Source organism: Lynx canadensis, chromosome D2, assembly GCF_007474595.2.
Source record: "Lynx canadensis isolate LIC74 chromosome D2, mLynCan4.pri.v2, whole genome shotgun sequence".
NCBI lineage: Eukaryota > Metazoa > Chordata > Mammalia > Carnivora > Felidae > Lynx > Lynx canadensis.
Window position 1 is genome coordinate 71,610,858 of NC_044313.2, and position 16,438 is coordinate 71,627,295.

General features: G+C 58.3%; 1 protein-coding gene across 2 annotated transcripts in view; it reads right to left on the reverse strand.

Annotated features, from left to right (window-relative positions):
- Positions 1-1,141: 1,141 nt before the first annotated feature.
- Positions 1,142-16,438, reverse strand: part of PCNX2 (pecanex 2) — a 301,846-nt gene continuing 286,549 nt past the window's right edge. For both annotated transcript variants that reach the window (XM_030334389.1, XM_032595131.1), the window contains 6 exons: positions 14,986-15,130; positions 14,248-14,478; positions 13,443-13,717; positions 12,397-12,581; positions 2,773-3,221; positions 1,142-1,315 (listed from right to left, as the gene is read on the reverse strand). In XM_030334389.1, the coding sequence (XP_030190249.1) occupies positions 1,142-1,315; positions 2,773-3,221; positions 12,397-12,581; positions 13,443-13,717; positions 14,248-14,478; positions 14,986-15,130 (1,459 nt within the window). The remainder of the gene's footprint in view (positions 1,316-2,772; positions 3,222-12,396; positions 12,582-13,442; positions 13,718-14,247; positions 14,479-14,985; positions 15,131-16,438) is intronic.

The window sequence follows — 16,438 nt, forward strand, 5'->3', positions numbered from 1 at the left end:
AGAGCCTACTTATTAATTGACAATTCTTATTTTGAAAAAAGAAACAGTATTACCATCTACTTACGGGGGGGGGGGGGGGGCAGGAAATTCTCCACCATGCCCTCCCCTACTCCCCACACTTCCAAATCCTAGATTCCTTGAAGAAACTTGCAGAACTGTTTCCAAAATGAGTATTTCTAACTCTTTTCTTTCCAGAAGGGATGAACCACAGGCCGGTGATGATACTCTTCATGGACCCCCTTGCCCCCCCACCCCTACCCCTTACATCCACAAGGAACCGGGTTTCTGCTTTACCCGGTAGGGGGTCTTCAGGTGGGCAAAGTCCCAGAATTTGCCCAAATGTCATTCTCACAATAAAGGCTACAGCGGAATTCAAGCAACCGGACACAACAGTAACTGTAAACATTTTAATTCCAAAAACGAAGGTGTGTGCAAGTGTTCTGTGACCCGGGAAGGATCGCTCGGCTCGGAAAACCAGCGAACATTCCTGTGAGCATATGGGAGCGCCGGGCGAGACAGGCCTGGTTGTGGGAAGCCGGGGACTACAGTTGAGCGTCATGGGATTCCAAATGGCTTTCCGTGCTCCCCCCCACAGGCCTAGATTTCTACACGTGGGTCGCTAGCGTCGCTGGATCTCTCACGGGATACTTTAGACCCGACTTCATGCACTACCACGTTTCTTGCAGAAAAGCCGCCGCTGGCTTATACTTGACGTCTGCATAAATACTATAAAGAAGTGAGGTTTTCTTTATGCGTAGATTGAACCCTACTGCGTTTGACCAGCGGGTGGTACGATGGGTGCTGCTGTCCCTTTAACGTGGTAACGGTAATGTATAAAATGCCAATTATTAACATGCACTTGTCTTAGTTCCTTCAGGGCAGGAAAGAGTTATTTATGCGCTCTACTCTATTTAAGATATTACATGGCTTTTTGTTAGAATTTTCAAATTCTGGAAAGTGTGTTGTGCGTCCCACATCTGGGGGGCTCCGGGGGTGGCTTGGAGCAGTGTCGGGGGAAGGGGGTGTGCTGCCCCGTGTTTTATCCTCACATGAGACTCTTCCAGAACCCGAGGTAAAGTCACTGTTGGCTACAGCAGCTCTCGTTTTTCCACAGGAGGGGCTCCTGGCCAGCCCTGCCCCCCTACTGCTCATCGGACGCACTTTGCTGGGAAGCCGTGTCGTCCAGGCCCATGTCCTCCTGGCTTGCTCTCCTGCACATCAGCCCCCCGTTCTCTGCCATGGCCTCGGCCAGACGGCGGTCGCGAAGCTGCCCCTGCTCGGTGGCCTCGGTGGGTTCACACGGCTCAGAGAGGTGCTTCCAGAGAGAAAGGAGAGGCAGGGGTCTCAGCAAATGTTACCTACCACCGCTTCGAATCCCCACCTGCCGCCGCAGGGGCCGACCTAACCCGCCAACGCGGCAGGTCCCAGGTCAGATGTGGGGGCCCCGGGGTTCTGGCTTCGGTGGGGAAGGAAGGAAACCAGGGGTCCAATGTGCTGGGGGTGGGGGGGGGCGGCTAGGGGCTCTGCACACGGGGACCTTTCCCCAGGTCATGTGGCCATGCTGGGAACACGGGCCCTCGGGGGAGAGGTCACTGTGTGCCTGGATTTCCTGGGTTCTGGCCAGCGTTCCCACACACACACACACACACACACACACACACTTCCTGCCTGGTAGGAACGCTCAGTACGGCAGGTTTGCCCCTGAACTGTCATACGGATGGTTATTTACCCTGGGTGCACAGAGTGCCAAGGGCCCAGCTGTCCTGTTGGAAAGAGGGAAACTGAATTTGCCAGAATCCCAGAACCACACCCACAGACGGCATCTTAGATTGAGCGGTGGGAGAAAAGTCTGTTACTGTGCATTTTTATAAGGGAAGCTTGATTAGACCTTAGTGACCTAACTAAACCTAGTTACAGCTCCTGAAGGAGCCAGCCTCCTTGCCCTTGGCGGTGTGGCCTGGGGCTTCAGGAGGCCCACAACCCCACCACTGCTGCAGCCCCACGGCCCCGCGGAGGGGGTTCCTGCTGACCGTGGACCCAGGGGTGGGAAGGGCACCTTCCCATGGCGTGGTCCCCATCAGCCCGCTGCAGACAAGTCCCCCAACCAGAGAGGGGCAGGCCGTGACTCCCGTGCTTTTTAGAGCAGGAGAATGTGTGAACACCCAGAAGGAGTTCGGGAGACCTGCACTGTGACACCCAAGTGCGCCCTGTGCCTCCCGTCCTCGCCTCCCGACTGCTGGGTGGGGAGTGTCCGTTCACTCACTTTCTCTCTTACGAAGCGCGAGTGTTCGCCTCACGTCCACTCACCTGGAGCTCTGGGTAAGGAGCCGTTTGCTTAGGGGGAGTCCCTCAACCTCTTGTTTCCTAGCATTTAAATACATGCGTAGAAGGCCACACCACGGCGGCTTTCAGATTGAATCTGGCGGAAGGAACGGACCGTAGTCTGACGCCGGTGTTGATGTGTGTTCTTCCCCCTCCCTCGGGCCAGACTGGCGTGAAAAGGGAATGAAGGAGAACGCGTTCCTGCTCTGGGGGGGAAGTGGACCCGCTCGCATCCCGGGTTCGGGGCTAAGGAGAGCAGTTCAGCCCAGCTCTGGTGTCTCGCAGCCTCCATACTGCCTGCCGTGTGTCATCACCTGCGGGACGTGTGCCGTGCGTCTCGTCTGCCTCCGCGCACGGCCAGAACACCTCCTGTCTGGGGCCCCGTGGACGAGGCGATGGCAGACGCGGGGGCCCACACCCCCACCCTGGCCCGCCGGCCGAGCCCCTTACCCGTGTGGCCTGGCTGGCGGCCCGGGCCGAGGGGCCCATGACGATGTTGACGCTGCTGGACGACTGGGTGTCGCTGGTGTTGCCCCCCTCCGCGGCAGAGAGTCCAGAAATGACCAGAGCGCTCGAGAAGCTCCTCTTGCCAAAGAGGAAGCTCAGGGTGGAGCTGGTGGACGAGCCCAGACTGGACCTGATCAGCGCCTCGGCCCGCTCGCGGACGCTCAGGTGGCCCGTGGTGGTGACCGGTGGGGGCTGCGAGTGCAGGGACGCGGCCGAGGTGTGCAGGGACAGCCGGCTGCCCGAGAGCCTCTGGGCCAGCTCGTGGACCGACGTGGACGTCTGCAGGAAGGCCGGGTGGCTCTCTAGGATGGGGCCCGATGAGCTCAGCCCGGGCGGCCTTTGGCTCAACGCCTCGTGTGCTTGGACAGACTGGCTCCGGCCTTTCCTCCCGCCTGTAAAAGAAAGTGGAACCGGCTGCCACAGCAGGTGCTTACCAACGTCAAGGTCTGTGCGGCGAGACAGGCAGCTGGGCCCCGGGTTGGTCCACTGTGGCCAAGGTCAGGACGGCCCCTCCCGGGACCCTGAGGACGTGGCTTGAGCCAAGAGCCCCCGGCAGCCCCCGGGCGAGTGGAAGTGTTGCCACGGGGAGCAGGGGTCAGGGTGATCGACGAGAGTCCTGCGTTTCCGGAAGCTCCAGACCCAGGCACCCTGGGATGTGTCACTTGACAGTGTAATTTGACCCTAGCAAGCAAATCCAATTCGGTTCCTGCGTCAGGACCTTGGTTCTTATGCTCATCTGATAAGCAGCGATGAAGGGAAGAAACATGCAGGCTTGTGTCATTTTTAGTTGCCTCAAAAGGTGCGGGGGGAATGGTTGAGCCACCTGCCCCAGCCTTCGTTTTCTACAAAAGTTTTCCCCTAAAATCAAGGTCATTAAGAAGAAGCCCTCACAGGTGTGACTGGCCAGGCCCAGGCCCACATTGACATGCGCGTGGCCCCCAACTCCCTCGTGCCGGCCACGCCTGGGCTCAGGGCTCCTGCTGAGGCTTGAGGACACAAGGCCATTCTCGACAGAAGGGTTCCGACTGCCCCAAAGGCTTGGTCCTGCCCACGTCTCTGGGAGAAGGAAGCGACCGCTGGCAGTTTTATAGGGAAGCGGGGGGAGGAAGGCGTGTGTTCGCCAGGATGCTGAGTCGCTTAAGCAACAATTTCTAGGCTCTAATTCTGAACTCTCATTTTGAAGGGAGCAGATAGTGACCTCACACACGGTTCTACCAACTGCCTTATCGACATGTCTCCCGAAGCCGCGACAATGTAGGCATTCAGTCGGTAAAAACAGAGGGGCTGAAGGGGTGGCCCCCTGAGGACTGTCCCGTGCATTTTCTCATGTTCCACCTCACCCCAAATGTCCAAGTTAGTAATTGTGCATCTGGCGATTCTAAAATCCTTACGTATGTGTATAGGAGGCCCCGAGAAGAGACCTGTCCTTGAGAGAGAGTGCCTTAGGGACCATATTAATACAGATTCCAGGGGTCCCCTCCAGCCCCGCCTCCACTCTGCCTCTTTTTGGCTGCAAGGGCCCTCTGCCTCATGTGGATCCAGTGCAGTGTAGACAGCAGGATGGGGGGGGGGGTGCCCGTCTCCACAGGTGTCCCCACCTGGTCGCTCCTGCCCACCTGCTGGAGGGACCCACCCACGGTGCCGCTCAGAGTCCCACAGGACTGGGAGGAGCGTGGGCAGCCCCTGGCCTGGCACTCTCAACCCAGGGCCGGCGCCCATCTGATCCACCCACACCCAAGAGCTAAGTTACCCTCTTGGAGGGAAAAACGGGGAGAAAAGGGACCCTGACGAATGCGAATTAGCAGAGACGGTGATTTGGTAGTCTGTTCAGTCTGACAAGGCCAAACATCTGTTTGTGATTTATACCGTAATGCTGATTGCTGTCCAAAAATACCCTACATTCATCCGCAAGTCAGTGATTTTGATGGCTGGGTAGCAGACCACCCGTGCTCGGTGGGGGAACTCATCAGCGGGCCCCAGAAACAAAGGGACGAAGACCCATCTGTCCGTCCAAGAGGAATGGTCTGTGTTCTGTGCAAGATAACGTGCCTCCCCGCATCTCATCGCTTCACTCTTGTTGCCTTTTGTGGTTGTTATTGCTGCTCTTAATTTTTTTTTTAATTAATTCTGCAAGTGGAACAAGTAAGCAAATTGTGCTAAATTCATCTGTGCTGCTCAGGGTAATTATTTTCCAATTTTACTTACTTTGCCAGTTCTCCATTATCAAATGAGGAGCGTTTGTAGGGCAAACCTCCTTAGAACCCGGGTTGAAATACCATAGAAATTACCCTCCTCGGTTCATCATGTTGGCACCATTCCTCCATCCTTGATGGTTATCTGACAGGTTCTGGGACGCCTCCTATTAGCATAGCCTTCCTGTCCAGTCTGGGATTCAGATTAGTTATGAATTCCTAACTGCCGTCCCACAAGTCGGCCACCAGCCTCCACCACAGCGACCAGTCCCCTTCCAGCTGGGACGTCTACTTCTTGGTGTGGCAAGAAGACTGCAGGCCGTCGGGCCGTGATCGAGACCGTATAGTGAGTGCAGGGCACATGGGGGGCAGGGGGGCAGCAGACGCAGTGTGGCGGGCTGGGGACAGGGGTCAGTCCTCCGGGAGTCTGGCAAGGACCGGGATTGGGATACTCGGCTGAGAACCGAGAGGTAGAGCCCAGGGGAAGGAGCGGCTGGGTCCCCAGTTACGGGAATCGAGCCTTGGGCACCGTAAAACAAGATCCCTGTCCTTAGAATTTGGTTCACACTCACCCTTCCGACCGTTCCATCACTGCCACTTGGCTAAGCTGCTCTGTCGTGCCCTTCCAGGGAGTCAGGCCCTCCACCTCGACCCCTGGGGCCTCCCTCCCGCACGGTGCTCAGCCCATGGGTGGTAACTGTTTGCTCTACGGTGTGCACGGCACTGGCCGCCATCCTCCCCGCCCCTCTGAAGGGACGACGGCTGCGCTGTTCCCAAAGGCTCAGCACACAGCACGCTGACTGGCAGTAAGGGACGGCAGGGACCCTCCCATAGGACTGACCTCACACCGAGACCCTAGAGCATCATAAATCCCTGATGAGGAACAGAGTTGGCCCCGGAAAGTTTCGAGTGGGGACACGGCTTCTTGACCTCGGCCATTAGAACCACTGGAGAAGCTTAGACAGTACTTTGCCCTAGAGGCTGAGACCCCCGGGTGTGCCCCTGCAGGCAGGCCGGGCCCTCACCGTGCACTGGAGGGTGGCCTCTGGGGCGGGGCGCTGGGGCAGGGACTTTCCGAGCCGAGGACAGAGATCTGGGCGTGGGAATCCCCTCCCCTTGACCGGCGGACAGCCTTTAACGTCCGCTGGCTGGGCAGGCTCCCTTTCTGGGAGCCCTGGTCTCCACTCGTGTGGGCACAGGAGTTTGATTCGCCTGGGGGGAGACGGCGAGGCCAGAGAGGGCTGTGGCTGAGATGAAACCCAGGGTCTCCGCGGCAGCACCGTGGGGGCGGGGTGGGGGGCGCCGGCCTGCCGGAAGGGCGGGCAGGTGGCTTCGTCAGGGCACCACCAGCTGCAGCAGGTCTGGGCTCCCCAGGGCAGGGCCGGCCGGCCAGCTGGGGCTGCCCCTTCCCACCAGGGGCTCCTTTTCGGGGCCTTCTGTCCCTGGGACCCCAGGGGCCGGTATACACGGGGCCTCGGGAATGGAGAACGTCCCCTGACCCTGCCCGAGTCAGAAACCCTCCCCGAGTGCCCGTGCCGTCTGCATCCGCCAAGGAGCGGGTGGGCGTAAGGGGTACCGGTCTTTGGAGGGCCAGCTGGGTGTGGCTGTCCTGTCACCCCGCGGACACCTGTGGGCACTGCTGTTCATCGGGTGCCAAGGGTCCGCGGCACGGAGCCTCAGGAAGCCCTCACCTCCCTGGTCCTCCGAGGCCTGGGGCTCCAGCACGCCGCTTACGAGGTGGGGCATGTTTCTACCTGCCGAGGGATGGGGAGATCAGACGACGGTCCTGTCCTTGTACTTCACACAGAGGGTGAGCAGGTGCAGAGAATGTCAACACAAGATGGCAGATGTCCCTGTATGGCTTCAACCACAGTAGTAGTAAAAACAAGGTGACGTTTACCTTTTCCAGGGGCAGGAGGGAGAGGCGTCTGTGTCCCGAATGTGGGGGAGGCAACCTGTCCCTCTCGCGTACCCACTTTGGGCCTCTCTAGATTTCTCTCAGGGGACCTGCACGCCAGCCTGCCTCCAGATTATTCCCCTGCTGTGCTGAGGAGCTCCTGGGGGTCCCAGATGCTACTTTCAAGGACACCGTCTCACACGCCGCATCCCTTTGAGTGCAGTTGTGGCTTCCATCCCCACCCTGTGACCCCCCCCCCCCCCCGGAATGGACGCTTTGCTCATGCCACCGCCTGTGAAGCTCCCAGGTGAGCATTAGGAAGGGAGGACTCACCCCGGGAGCCCTCACACGAGGCAGAACCCTGGGCAGCTGCCAAGGGGAGGGTGGGGACGCTGGGCAGTTTCTGCATCAGCCAGAGCTTGGATGGGGGCGAGGGCCAGAGGGGTGGCCCCTGCCATCTCCTGTCTGGGACTCACGACCCCCAGCTTCCCTCAGCTCCCGGGCCCCCTTGGGGGCACTAACCTGAATGGTTGGAGGAGGTAACCTCTCTGCAGAACTCGAGCTCTTCGGTGAACCAGGTGAGGCTCCTACTGCCTCCCAAGAGACACCCCGGATGCTCTAGGGGTGGGCGGTAGCCCGCAGGGGACCCAGGGGGTGGTCCTCGGCTGCCCTCCAGGGTCCCCCTTCTTCCCAGGACCGTGCCAGTTTGGTGTGGGCAGGGCCCTGTCCCCAAGGCATTACCAGGAGAGTGTCCACCAGGAGAGGTTTCCCGGAGAACTTTCTGAAGGTGCAGAGCCGGGCCCTGGTGGGATTCTGGCAGGGGGCTTGGGGCACCCGGGACAAGCCAGCAGGGTGAGCGGCTCTTGGCGCCAGTGCTTGCGGCCGTGACGGACAGACGCCGGCTACCGCTGAGGTCCCACTTGGGAATATGACCCAGCATCTGGCCCTAAAGGGAAGCCTCGGTGCGAATGGCTGAACTCAGCTTTCAGAGCTTGGGGGCAACCATCTGCTCGTTCATTCAACCAGTGACCGCTGAGCACAGGGCCACCACAGACCTGAGCGGCCACCTAGCCTGGCACTTTAGAGGGGCCTCACCCAGGCGCTCCTGCGGCCACACCTCCCCCCACAGGGCCAGGAAACCAGGGACAGGCCGAGCTCCCACACGCTCCTGCGGGGGGCCCTGTGCTGGGCACTTGGCACTCGGGAATCTCTGCCCAGACCCAGAGCCCAGACCACAGCCCCAGGCACCCCCGCCTCCCGGGGTGGACGGCGGGCCTTCCTGCCCCTGTCGCCAGGGTACAGATGGGGTACAGACGCGCAGACTAGGAGGCCTACACACATGCACGAGGGCCCCTCGCTGGGGGAGATGGGGCGGGGGCCATCTGTCCGTCCCCTGCGGAAGTTAGGGCCGGCCACACCCAGCACCCACTGCACTGTGCTGTCGCAGGCCGGGGACAGTGGACAGCTCCCGGTCCCTGACGCGGTGGTGGCAGGGCAGAGTGGGGGCGGTGCTGTGTGACCGGCCTGCTGGCGCCTCTCTAGCAGGCGGCATTCGATGAGAGGCTGGGCGAGTGAGCGGGGGACCCGCGACGTGGGGAGAAGCGTGTTGGAGCCGGAGGAAGAAGCAGGAGCGCAGAGGCCCTGAGGGGGAGCCTGCGTGACGAGGGTCAGCGAGGAGGCCCAGGGACCAGGGCAACGTGAGCCGGCCAGAGGGCGGAAAGTAGGTATCGGGGAGATGGTCCGTCACGGGGAGCCATGCAGGCCAGGCGAGGGCAGAAGCGTGCCCCCCAGATCCACACACTCAAGTCCTAACGCCTAGCACCTCAGAATGTGACCTTACTTGGGAATAGGGCGGTTACAGGTGTAATTTGTCCCATGAGGTCATACCGGGGGGCCTTCCTCCCGCGGGACTGGCGTCCTCAAAGAGAGGGGGGATTCGGACGCAGACCCGGGAGGTGTCCCAGGGAGAGCACCACGTGCAGACAGAGGCAGAGAGAGGGGGTGATGTGTCTACAAGGTAAGGAATGCCAAAGCCGGCCAGCAGACCCCAGAAGCTGGGAGAGGCCTGGTGTACATCCTCCCGCAGCCCTCGGGAGGAAGCAGACCTCCCGGCACCTTGATCGCCTTGATCACCGGCTTCCAGCATCCCTAACTGGGACACAACCGTTTCTGTGGGGCAAGCCATTTCGTGCATGGTACTTTGTGATAGCTGCCCTGGCAAAGGGCTCCAGCTTTGCCGCTGGTGGGAAGGGAGGCCGTGACACCGAGATTCAGCTGAAGAATGCCTTGACCTGCCTTAAGTTCAAAGGACACCGCTCTGGCTGCCAGGAGTCATCAGGGCTGCGGGAAGGGCCAAAGAGAGCAAGAGAGAAGTGCCTCCTGTGTGTGAGGTGGGGAGGGGAGGGGAGGGGCGGGCTGGCCCATCCTCCCCGCTCTGGGTCCTCTGACCCCCTGCAGCGAGGCAGTGACTCCTCCTCTGCAGGCATGTCAGCACGGGTTCCCCCTGTGTCCCCACCCCCAAGTGGGGACATAAAGGAAGCCCGGCTGGCTGCTTGGGGAGGAACGGAGTGTCAGCTTTGCCTGCTCGTGGGTCACAAGGGAGACCAGGTGTGAGAGGAGACTCGCCAGCCAGGGGACAGGACAAACTCAGGGCAGGGACGCGGCCAGCAGCACAGATGGAGGGCTGGGGCAGGTGCAGGCCGGCGGCCCCATTGGCTCGTGCCCGGGCTTGAGGACGAGGGCGGCACTTGATGAGGTGACACAGCACCCCAGGGCCAGAGTGCAGGGACCGTGCCCGGTGGTTAGGATGGCAGCTTCTGGGTCTGAGTCCCAGCCGCGTGACTCTGGGCAGTGATGTGACTTCATGCCCCGTCCCCTCAGCTGCAAGGTGAGTATGGGGAGGGGCTCTCTCTTTGGGTCACGGTGAGACTAGTGAATTTGCACTTGGAAAGCACACAGGTGAGGGTCGGGCACAACGATTGTTACTCATTAAGATCTGTCACCGCAGCAGGGATGTCCTGATACACCCGGGGCGGGTGGCTTCAAAGCCACCGGGGCCTGGCGATGGGCCCCCTCAGGCCCCTGAACAGGACGACCGCTGGTCTGGGAGCCTGAGGCAGCCTGGGGGGGCGCGGGGCGGGGTGGGGGGCTGACAGTCATGAGGGCTGGGAGCCCAGGCACCTTGGAGAGCATGGAAAGCCAGGAGTGACCTTGGCAGGAGCAGTTTTGAGAAGCAATAAGGAAAACTTAACAGCTGGTTTGGCCTCTGGAAGATCCTGCTGTAATATCTGCCCCCAAAGTCTGTATTTGCTCCCAGGTGCTGGCCTCTGGCTGTAAACCGGACGAACACTCACGACCCACGGCATCTGGGCTGTGAGGAGAGGGAGGAACTCTAGCCTCTCTGCCGGGCCCAGCACAGCAGGCACCCTTTTACTCCTTACGAAGAGGAGGAGTCTCACTGGGTCCGAGACTCGTCCAGCACACCCGGCCTTCCTCCCGCCAGATCCCCCGGCCCCAGACTTTCTCCGCTGCAGACGAGCCACCTGGACAAACACGCAGCCTCTTCTCCATGTGGAAGCCACCTTGCACGTTCCCATCTGGAAAATCACTTCGGTGATCTTGAACCTTAACACTCCTCATTCAGTAACAACAAGGGTCAACCAAGCAGTAAGAAAGTCCCAGCCTGAGAGCGAGCCACACACTGAGGCCTCGGGCCGGGCAGGGGCACCGCCCACTCAGCGTTCAGGGAGGATGGCTTCAGTCAAGGGGCAGGGGGTTCCGTCCCCTCTGAGCAGCTAACGCCAGCCACTCTGCCTATCCACCCATCTCCCTCTCTCTCCCCATCTTCTTCCTTCCCATCTTCTACCTTTCCGTCTCTCGGGCTTATCCATCTGTCATCTATCAGTCGTCTCTCCCCCCGCCCCTCCCTATGTATGTGTATTTTTTTTTTTTAAGTTTATTTATTTTGAGAAAGAGAGAGAGCGCACAAGCAGGGGAGGGGCAGAGAGAGAGAGGGTGAGAGAGAATCCCAAGCAGGTGCCTAACCATCAGTGCAGAGCCCAAAGCGGGGCTTGAACTCATGAACCCTGAGATCATGATCTGAGCTGAAATCAAGAGCTGGACACTTAACTAAGACACTCAGGTGTCCCTCCCTATATGTATTATACTATTTTCTTTCTTTCTTTCTTTCTTTCTTTCTTTCTTTCTTTCTTTCTTTCCTTCTTTTTCTCTTTCTTTCTTTCTTCTTTCTTTCTTTTTCTTTCTTTCTTTCTTCTTCCTCCTTCATTCCTTCCTATCATCTATCTACCTACCACCTTGCCTGTGTTTATGTAAACCCTCACTGTTTCAGTCAAATCCTCAGCCTTGCTTGGGGCACTTCCAGGAGGCAGGGACCATCCCTTGCTAACTCCCTCCGTACAGAGCTGGCCCGTGGGACGTGCACAGAGAGGTGTTTAGCGAAGGCTTCTGGATGGTAAGGAAGCGCCAAGGCCAAAAGGTGAAACAGCTTAACAGGTTGTGAAGGGCAAAGCCGAGCACCGATGTGTGGGCAGGAGCTAGGACGCAGCAGCTGCCCGTCCTGAAGCCACCTGGCGTGTCCTCTCGAGCCCTCGGTGCCGCCTCTCCTACCCTCTCCCCAGGGGAGCGGGCTTCAGAACCTCATCCACCTGGGTGAGCCTCACTAGGTGGGCATCAGTTGCAAAGCGATTCTAAACTTTAAACTCTCCCCAGGCATGGACCAGTGCACCTCATCCATCAGGTCTGCCGGCACCCTTTTCTGCCTCGTTTCTTTTCCTCTGAAATGGCAGGTGTATGTGGCGGGGGGGTGGAGGCAGGAACCAGAGAGAAGCAGGAAAGGGGGGGCAGGAGGCCTGTCTGTGCACCCCACAGATGCAGAGAGGAATGAGGGTCCACTCCCGGAAGGAGGCACATGCCAGCCTGGATCGGTAGCTACAGCACAGCCACACACAGTAGGCACACGATCCGATGGCCACCAAGTAAGAGGGGGGACAGATGGACAGACAGACAGATGGCTGGCTAAGGTGATAGGATATGGATAAAGGATAAAAGTTGAGTTCTAATAGGGGCGTCTGGGTGCCTCTGTCGGTTAAGCATCCAACTCTTGATTTCGGCTCAGGTCATGATCTCACGGTTTGTGAGTTCGAGCCCCTTGTTGGGCTCTTGCTGACAGTGCGAAACCTGTTTGGGATTCCCTCCCTCCCTCTCTCTCTGCCCCTCCCCAACTTGTGTGCTCTCTCAAAATAAATAAACTTAAAAAAAAAAAAAAGCTGAGTCTACCAGAGGTTTTCCTGGGTAGAACCTTCAAGAGTCAGTAAATTTAGGGCATCCTGTGGCCCGATCCTGATTTTTTCTTTTTGTAAGAAGGAGTTCTCCGAGGCTAGAATGACAGCATAACCCGTGGTGTCGGTCACGGGGACCAGAGGAGCCTCGATCAGTAACCGTGAGGCCCGCTGCACCCACCTGTCCTCTGTGTCCCTTCGTGCGGTGACCAGTGGTGGGTCCCATCTTTTCTGGGCTGCTCGGTGCTGCTCTCCTGGCTCTCGCCGCCCGGAGCGCGGCCGCCTCCTGCGGACGGGGCAGCCCTCCCATCCACGTCTTCGATGTTGCCTGTACCGTGCTGGCCGGCGTTACAGCCCTTCCGCATCCTGTCGGGGGAGAGGGACTTCAAGGGCTCTCACCAGACATTTCTACCCGCCCCCCCCAAAGCCCCACCACACCCCTGTGGAAATCAGGATTAAAAAAGACCACACTCTACAGGTGAGCACCACACTTGGGATGCAGGGGAGCGGGGGAGGGGTCTGCTCCCCAGATGCCAGTGCCTGAGAAATGAATGACACATCGGGATCCACATGCTGCAGCCTTGACCTTCTGAAAGAACCCTGGGCTTCGAGGCCTGAGATCTGGAGCTCTGCCATACTTGGGCCAAACCGCCTAGAATTCATCCCAGCTAACCAGGGACATTATCCCAAGCAGAAAGGCTTATTGGTTGGAAGCCCTGTGCTGGGGGAGTTCAGGCCCCGGCCCCGTAATAGATGTACAACAGCTACTCCTGCAGACCCATAACCCGTGCCACTCTGCGCGAGTACTGTGCACGAACTCCGTGCACGAGTGCTGTGCCCGAACGTTGTTTACGAACGCTGCGTACAAATGCTCTGCGTGATTGCCGTGCACGAACGCTGCGCGCGAACGCCGTGCGCGAACCCTGTGCACGAACGCGGTTTATGAACGCTGTGACGAATGCCCTGCACAAACGCTGTGCGTGAACGCCGTGCATGAACGCCAGCCAGACCTCAGCCTCAGCAAGTGCGAGGGACACAGATTCTCATCTGCGTGAGGTTTCCCTGATTCGTCGTCCGAGACTGCTCAGGGAAACAAATGATCTGTTAGGCCACACGGGAATAGCGGTTTTAATCACACAACAGTGAAATTCTAACCAGAAGTGGGGGAGCTCTCCCCGCCCCCCCCCCCCCAAAGTCTGGATGAAGGCCTTGGTGGTAAAGACCTACCTTAACCACTTGGTTCGGAACCACGTCCTGATGCCGTCCAAAGTGACGGGGCCGCTCCAGACGCTCCGCAGCTGCCTGTGGGTCCCTAGATAGGACGTGGTTAGTGGGGAGACGTACATGGGGTACCCCAGAGGCTGGTCACAGGAGGAGTTAATCAAGTTTCGGAGGACCTGCTTGTTGTTCTGGATGCTTCCGCGCTCCGGGTTGCGGTTGCGAAGGAATATGAGCTCTTGCTGCTGCCCGGCCCAGAGGCCGCGGACACATTCTTTGTTAACCTGCAGGCGGGGGAAGGAACGGAGAGAAAAGCAGATGGTGGCATGTGTTTTCAGTCTGTTGATTTTAACCTACGGAGAGCGACCGGGGCTATGGGTCTGAGTATCTGTGACCACAGGACTTTGGCCTAAAGCTGTTTTCGCAGTCAAGCCGGAGCCGCGGGCAGTCCTGTAAGATGGGTATGATGCCACTTTCATGGGGAAACAGGGCGAATAAGAAAGCTGTTGCTTTGGTCCAGTGGTTCGAAGCTATACGAAGAAAAGAAACACTGGTAAGAAAGCCCCCAGGTCCAGGGATAGGTTATTACAGAAAGTTCTGGAACTTTGGTGAACTAGAAAAGTGTTTAAAAACAAGGCAGATCCTGACCCTCATCTACACGCATGTCTACCAGGACTCCTCGCCAAAGCCCTTGTGGACACACTGGTTTTCACAGGCTCGAGGGACCCTGGCCCCTTTGCCCACCTCCGCTCCTCCGAGACTGTGTCCCTGAGACGTGACCGCTGGTGCCAGCCGGGAGGTAGGGCCACTGTACCTTGATCACCTTGAAGCTCAGGAAGGTCCTGTGGAGCATGATGACCTTGTACTCGTCAGTGCCCTCGTCCACCACGTGACGCAGGGTGAGCAGCTCCTCCTTGTTGGACAGCACGGCGCCCCTCCAGGCCGGGTCGCCCTCGTGGCAGATCACGACTTTCTTCTCGAAGGACTGGATGGCCTCATAGAGGACTCCTGGGTCTTCATATTCATCGGGGCAAGTGAACTGGTCCTGGGGGGGAAAGAGGTCCATGTGCGGGCTTGGGGAAGACCAGCGAGCTGATCCGTGGGTGAGTGACCACATGGCGACTCGGCCGGTGACCCGAAGGGCCAAGTCTACTCCGCGTGGACTCTCTTCCCACACTCCTTCCGAATCCCGACGGGGTAGAGGACACGTCCTCGTCCCATTGTCCTAACCGCTGGAACGTGCCTAGGGAAATGGCTTTCAGCCTTAGGTTTCTCTGCCTTTGCAATACAGTTTGGGTACTTCTGAGATGTCATTTTCGGTGGCCAGCTCCCCTTCTCTGTCCTAGCAGGACATCACCACCCCCAAGCAGCTCTTGCAGACCAATCACCACCGCTGAGGTCAAGAATACCTGGACGGCCTCGATGCTTAGTTACACGCCCGCTCACAAACGTCATGCCAAGAAAAGGACTATGTTTTTGAAAAAGGCTTTGTCCCCCATCATGTTTCAGGCTTATCCTTTTATAAAAAATGGATTGTTATTTTGGTTTTTACCTGGTGAAGCTTCAGGGACATCCTGATGGCCGGGGCGACAACTTTATGCAGAAGGTCCATGTCGGCAAATACCCACTCGTCTCGTGCTGTTATTCTAAAGTCACCTTTGAAGAGGGTGTGAAGGCCATACAGGAAAGAGTCCAGGCTGAAAAGCAAAGTCCAAATTACTGTTTGTTCCCACTGAACAGTGTTCAGAAACCTGTCGCTTTGAGCAAGGTCCGAGCCCCCCATCTGTCACGCCAAGAAGGACCTTCCAGCCTTTAAAAGCCTGAGCAGCCCAGAGTGTACCACTGCCCGGCCAGAGCCTGCGCCCAGACCCGCACCCCCACCCCGACAGCCGGGGTCGTGGTCAGCCTCAGTAGCTGTGGGAGCCACCCAAGCCACTCGTGCTTGATGTCTGAGTGTGACGGTGCAGGCCGTGGTCACCGCGAGCCCCCACATGCAGGCGCTCCATTCCAGGAGGCTCAGCGGTGACCTCCTCGGGGGGTGACTGACAGGGCCACCTGGGGACCATTCTCCTTTGCGTTTCTCAAGGTCTCCTCCAGGTTAGGTCACTCATAATAAGAACTGGATTCTACCACAGGATGCAGAGAAAGCAACGACACCCGTCAGAATCCCGAATCGGTCATCTGGATTGTCTGAGCCCTTCCGTTCCCCAGGCACGCCCTTTTGTGAATGGCTGCTGGAAATGGAATACGGGGGAGGGTTAGAATGAACGGCCAAAGGGTTTTTCAGGATTATCCAGGTTTTCACGTTTCTGAGCTTTTCCTGCTCTGCTTCCATTTCCTGCACATAACTGAGCCTTGCCTGGACCCAGAACACATGGCTTGCCCAAGGGAAATCTTTCATGGCCTGGGTCCTTTCCGTCTTGGATGAGCATCAGGAACCCGGGTTTGGGAAAGGCGATGGATCCCACGTAATGGGGACAGGAAGAGGTGTTCTTCCTCTCTCCTTTATTTCCACCCACATCCTCCATCACAGCCACCGCGAACGACCCTGGCCTCTCACATCCCTGAGAGGTAGTTACGAGGCGAGTACGAGAAACAGCAGTCCTGATAGGGCTGAACTGGGACAGAATGAGCAGGAGAATGTGTGAGAAGGAAAATCTCTGAGGATGGCCGCTCATAAGGATTTAATGAGTTGGCTCACTGAGCAAGACTTTTGATTCAACGCAGCACATTAGACCTGCACGTCAGGGAAATAGTTCCACTGATTGCTATTTTAGCATTTCGTTGCAAAATGTACCACTCGCATTAATTTCCTTCTGGAACCCTCTTGAGAGGGACGCCGTGGCTTCGAGTCAGAGCAGACTGTGGGAAACGGAAGCAGCCAGGGTCTAGGCGGGGGGGGCTTGGGGTGCTGTGGCTTGGAGGAGCCCAGAACCTTCCAGAAAGGGTTCCAGGAGGAAAGCCTTCCCGAAAGGCTCTCCCTTCACAGAACAAAGACTTCCCGG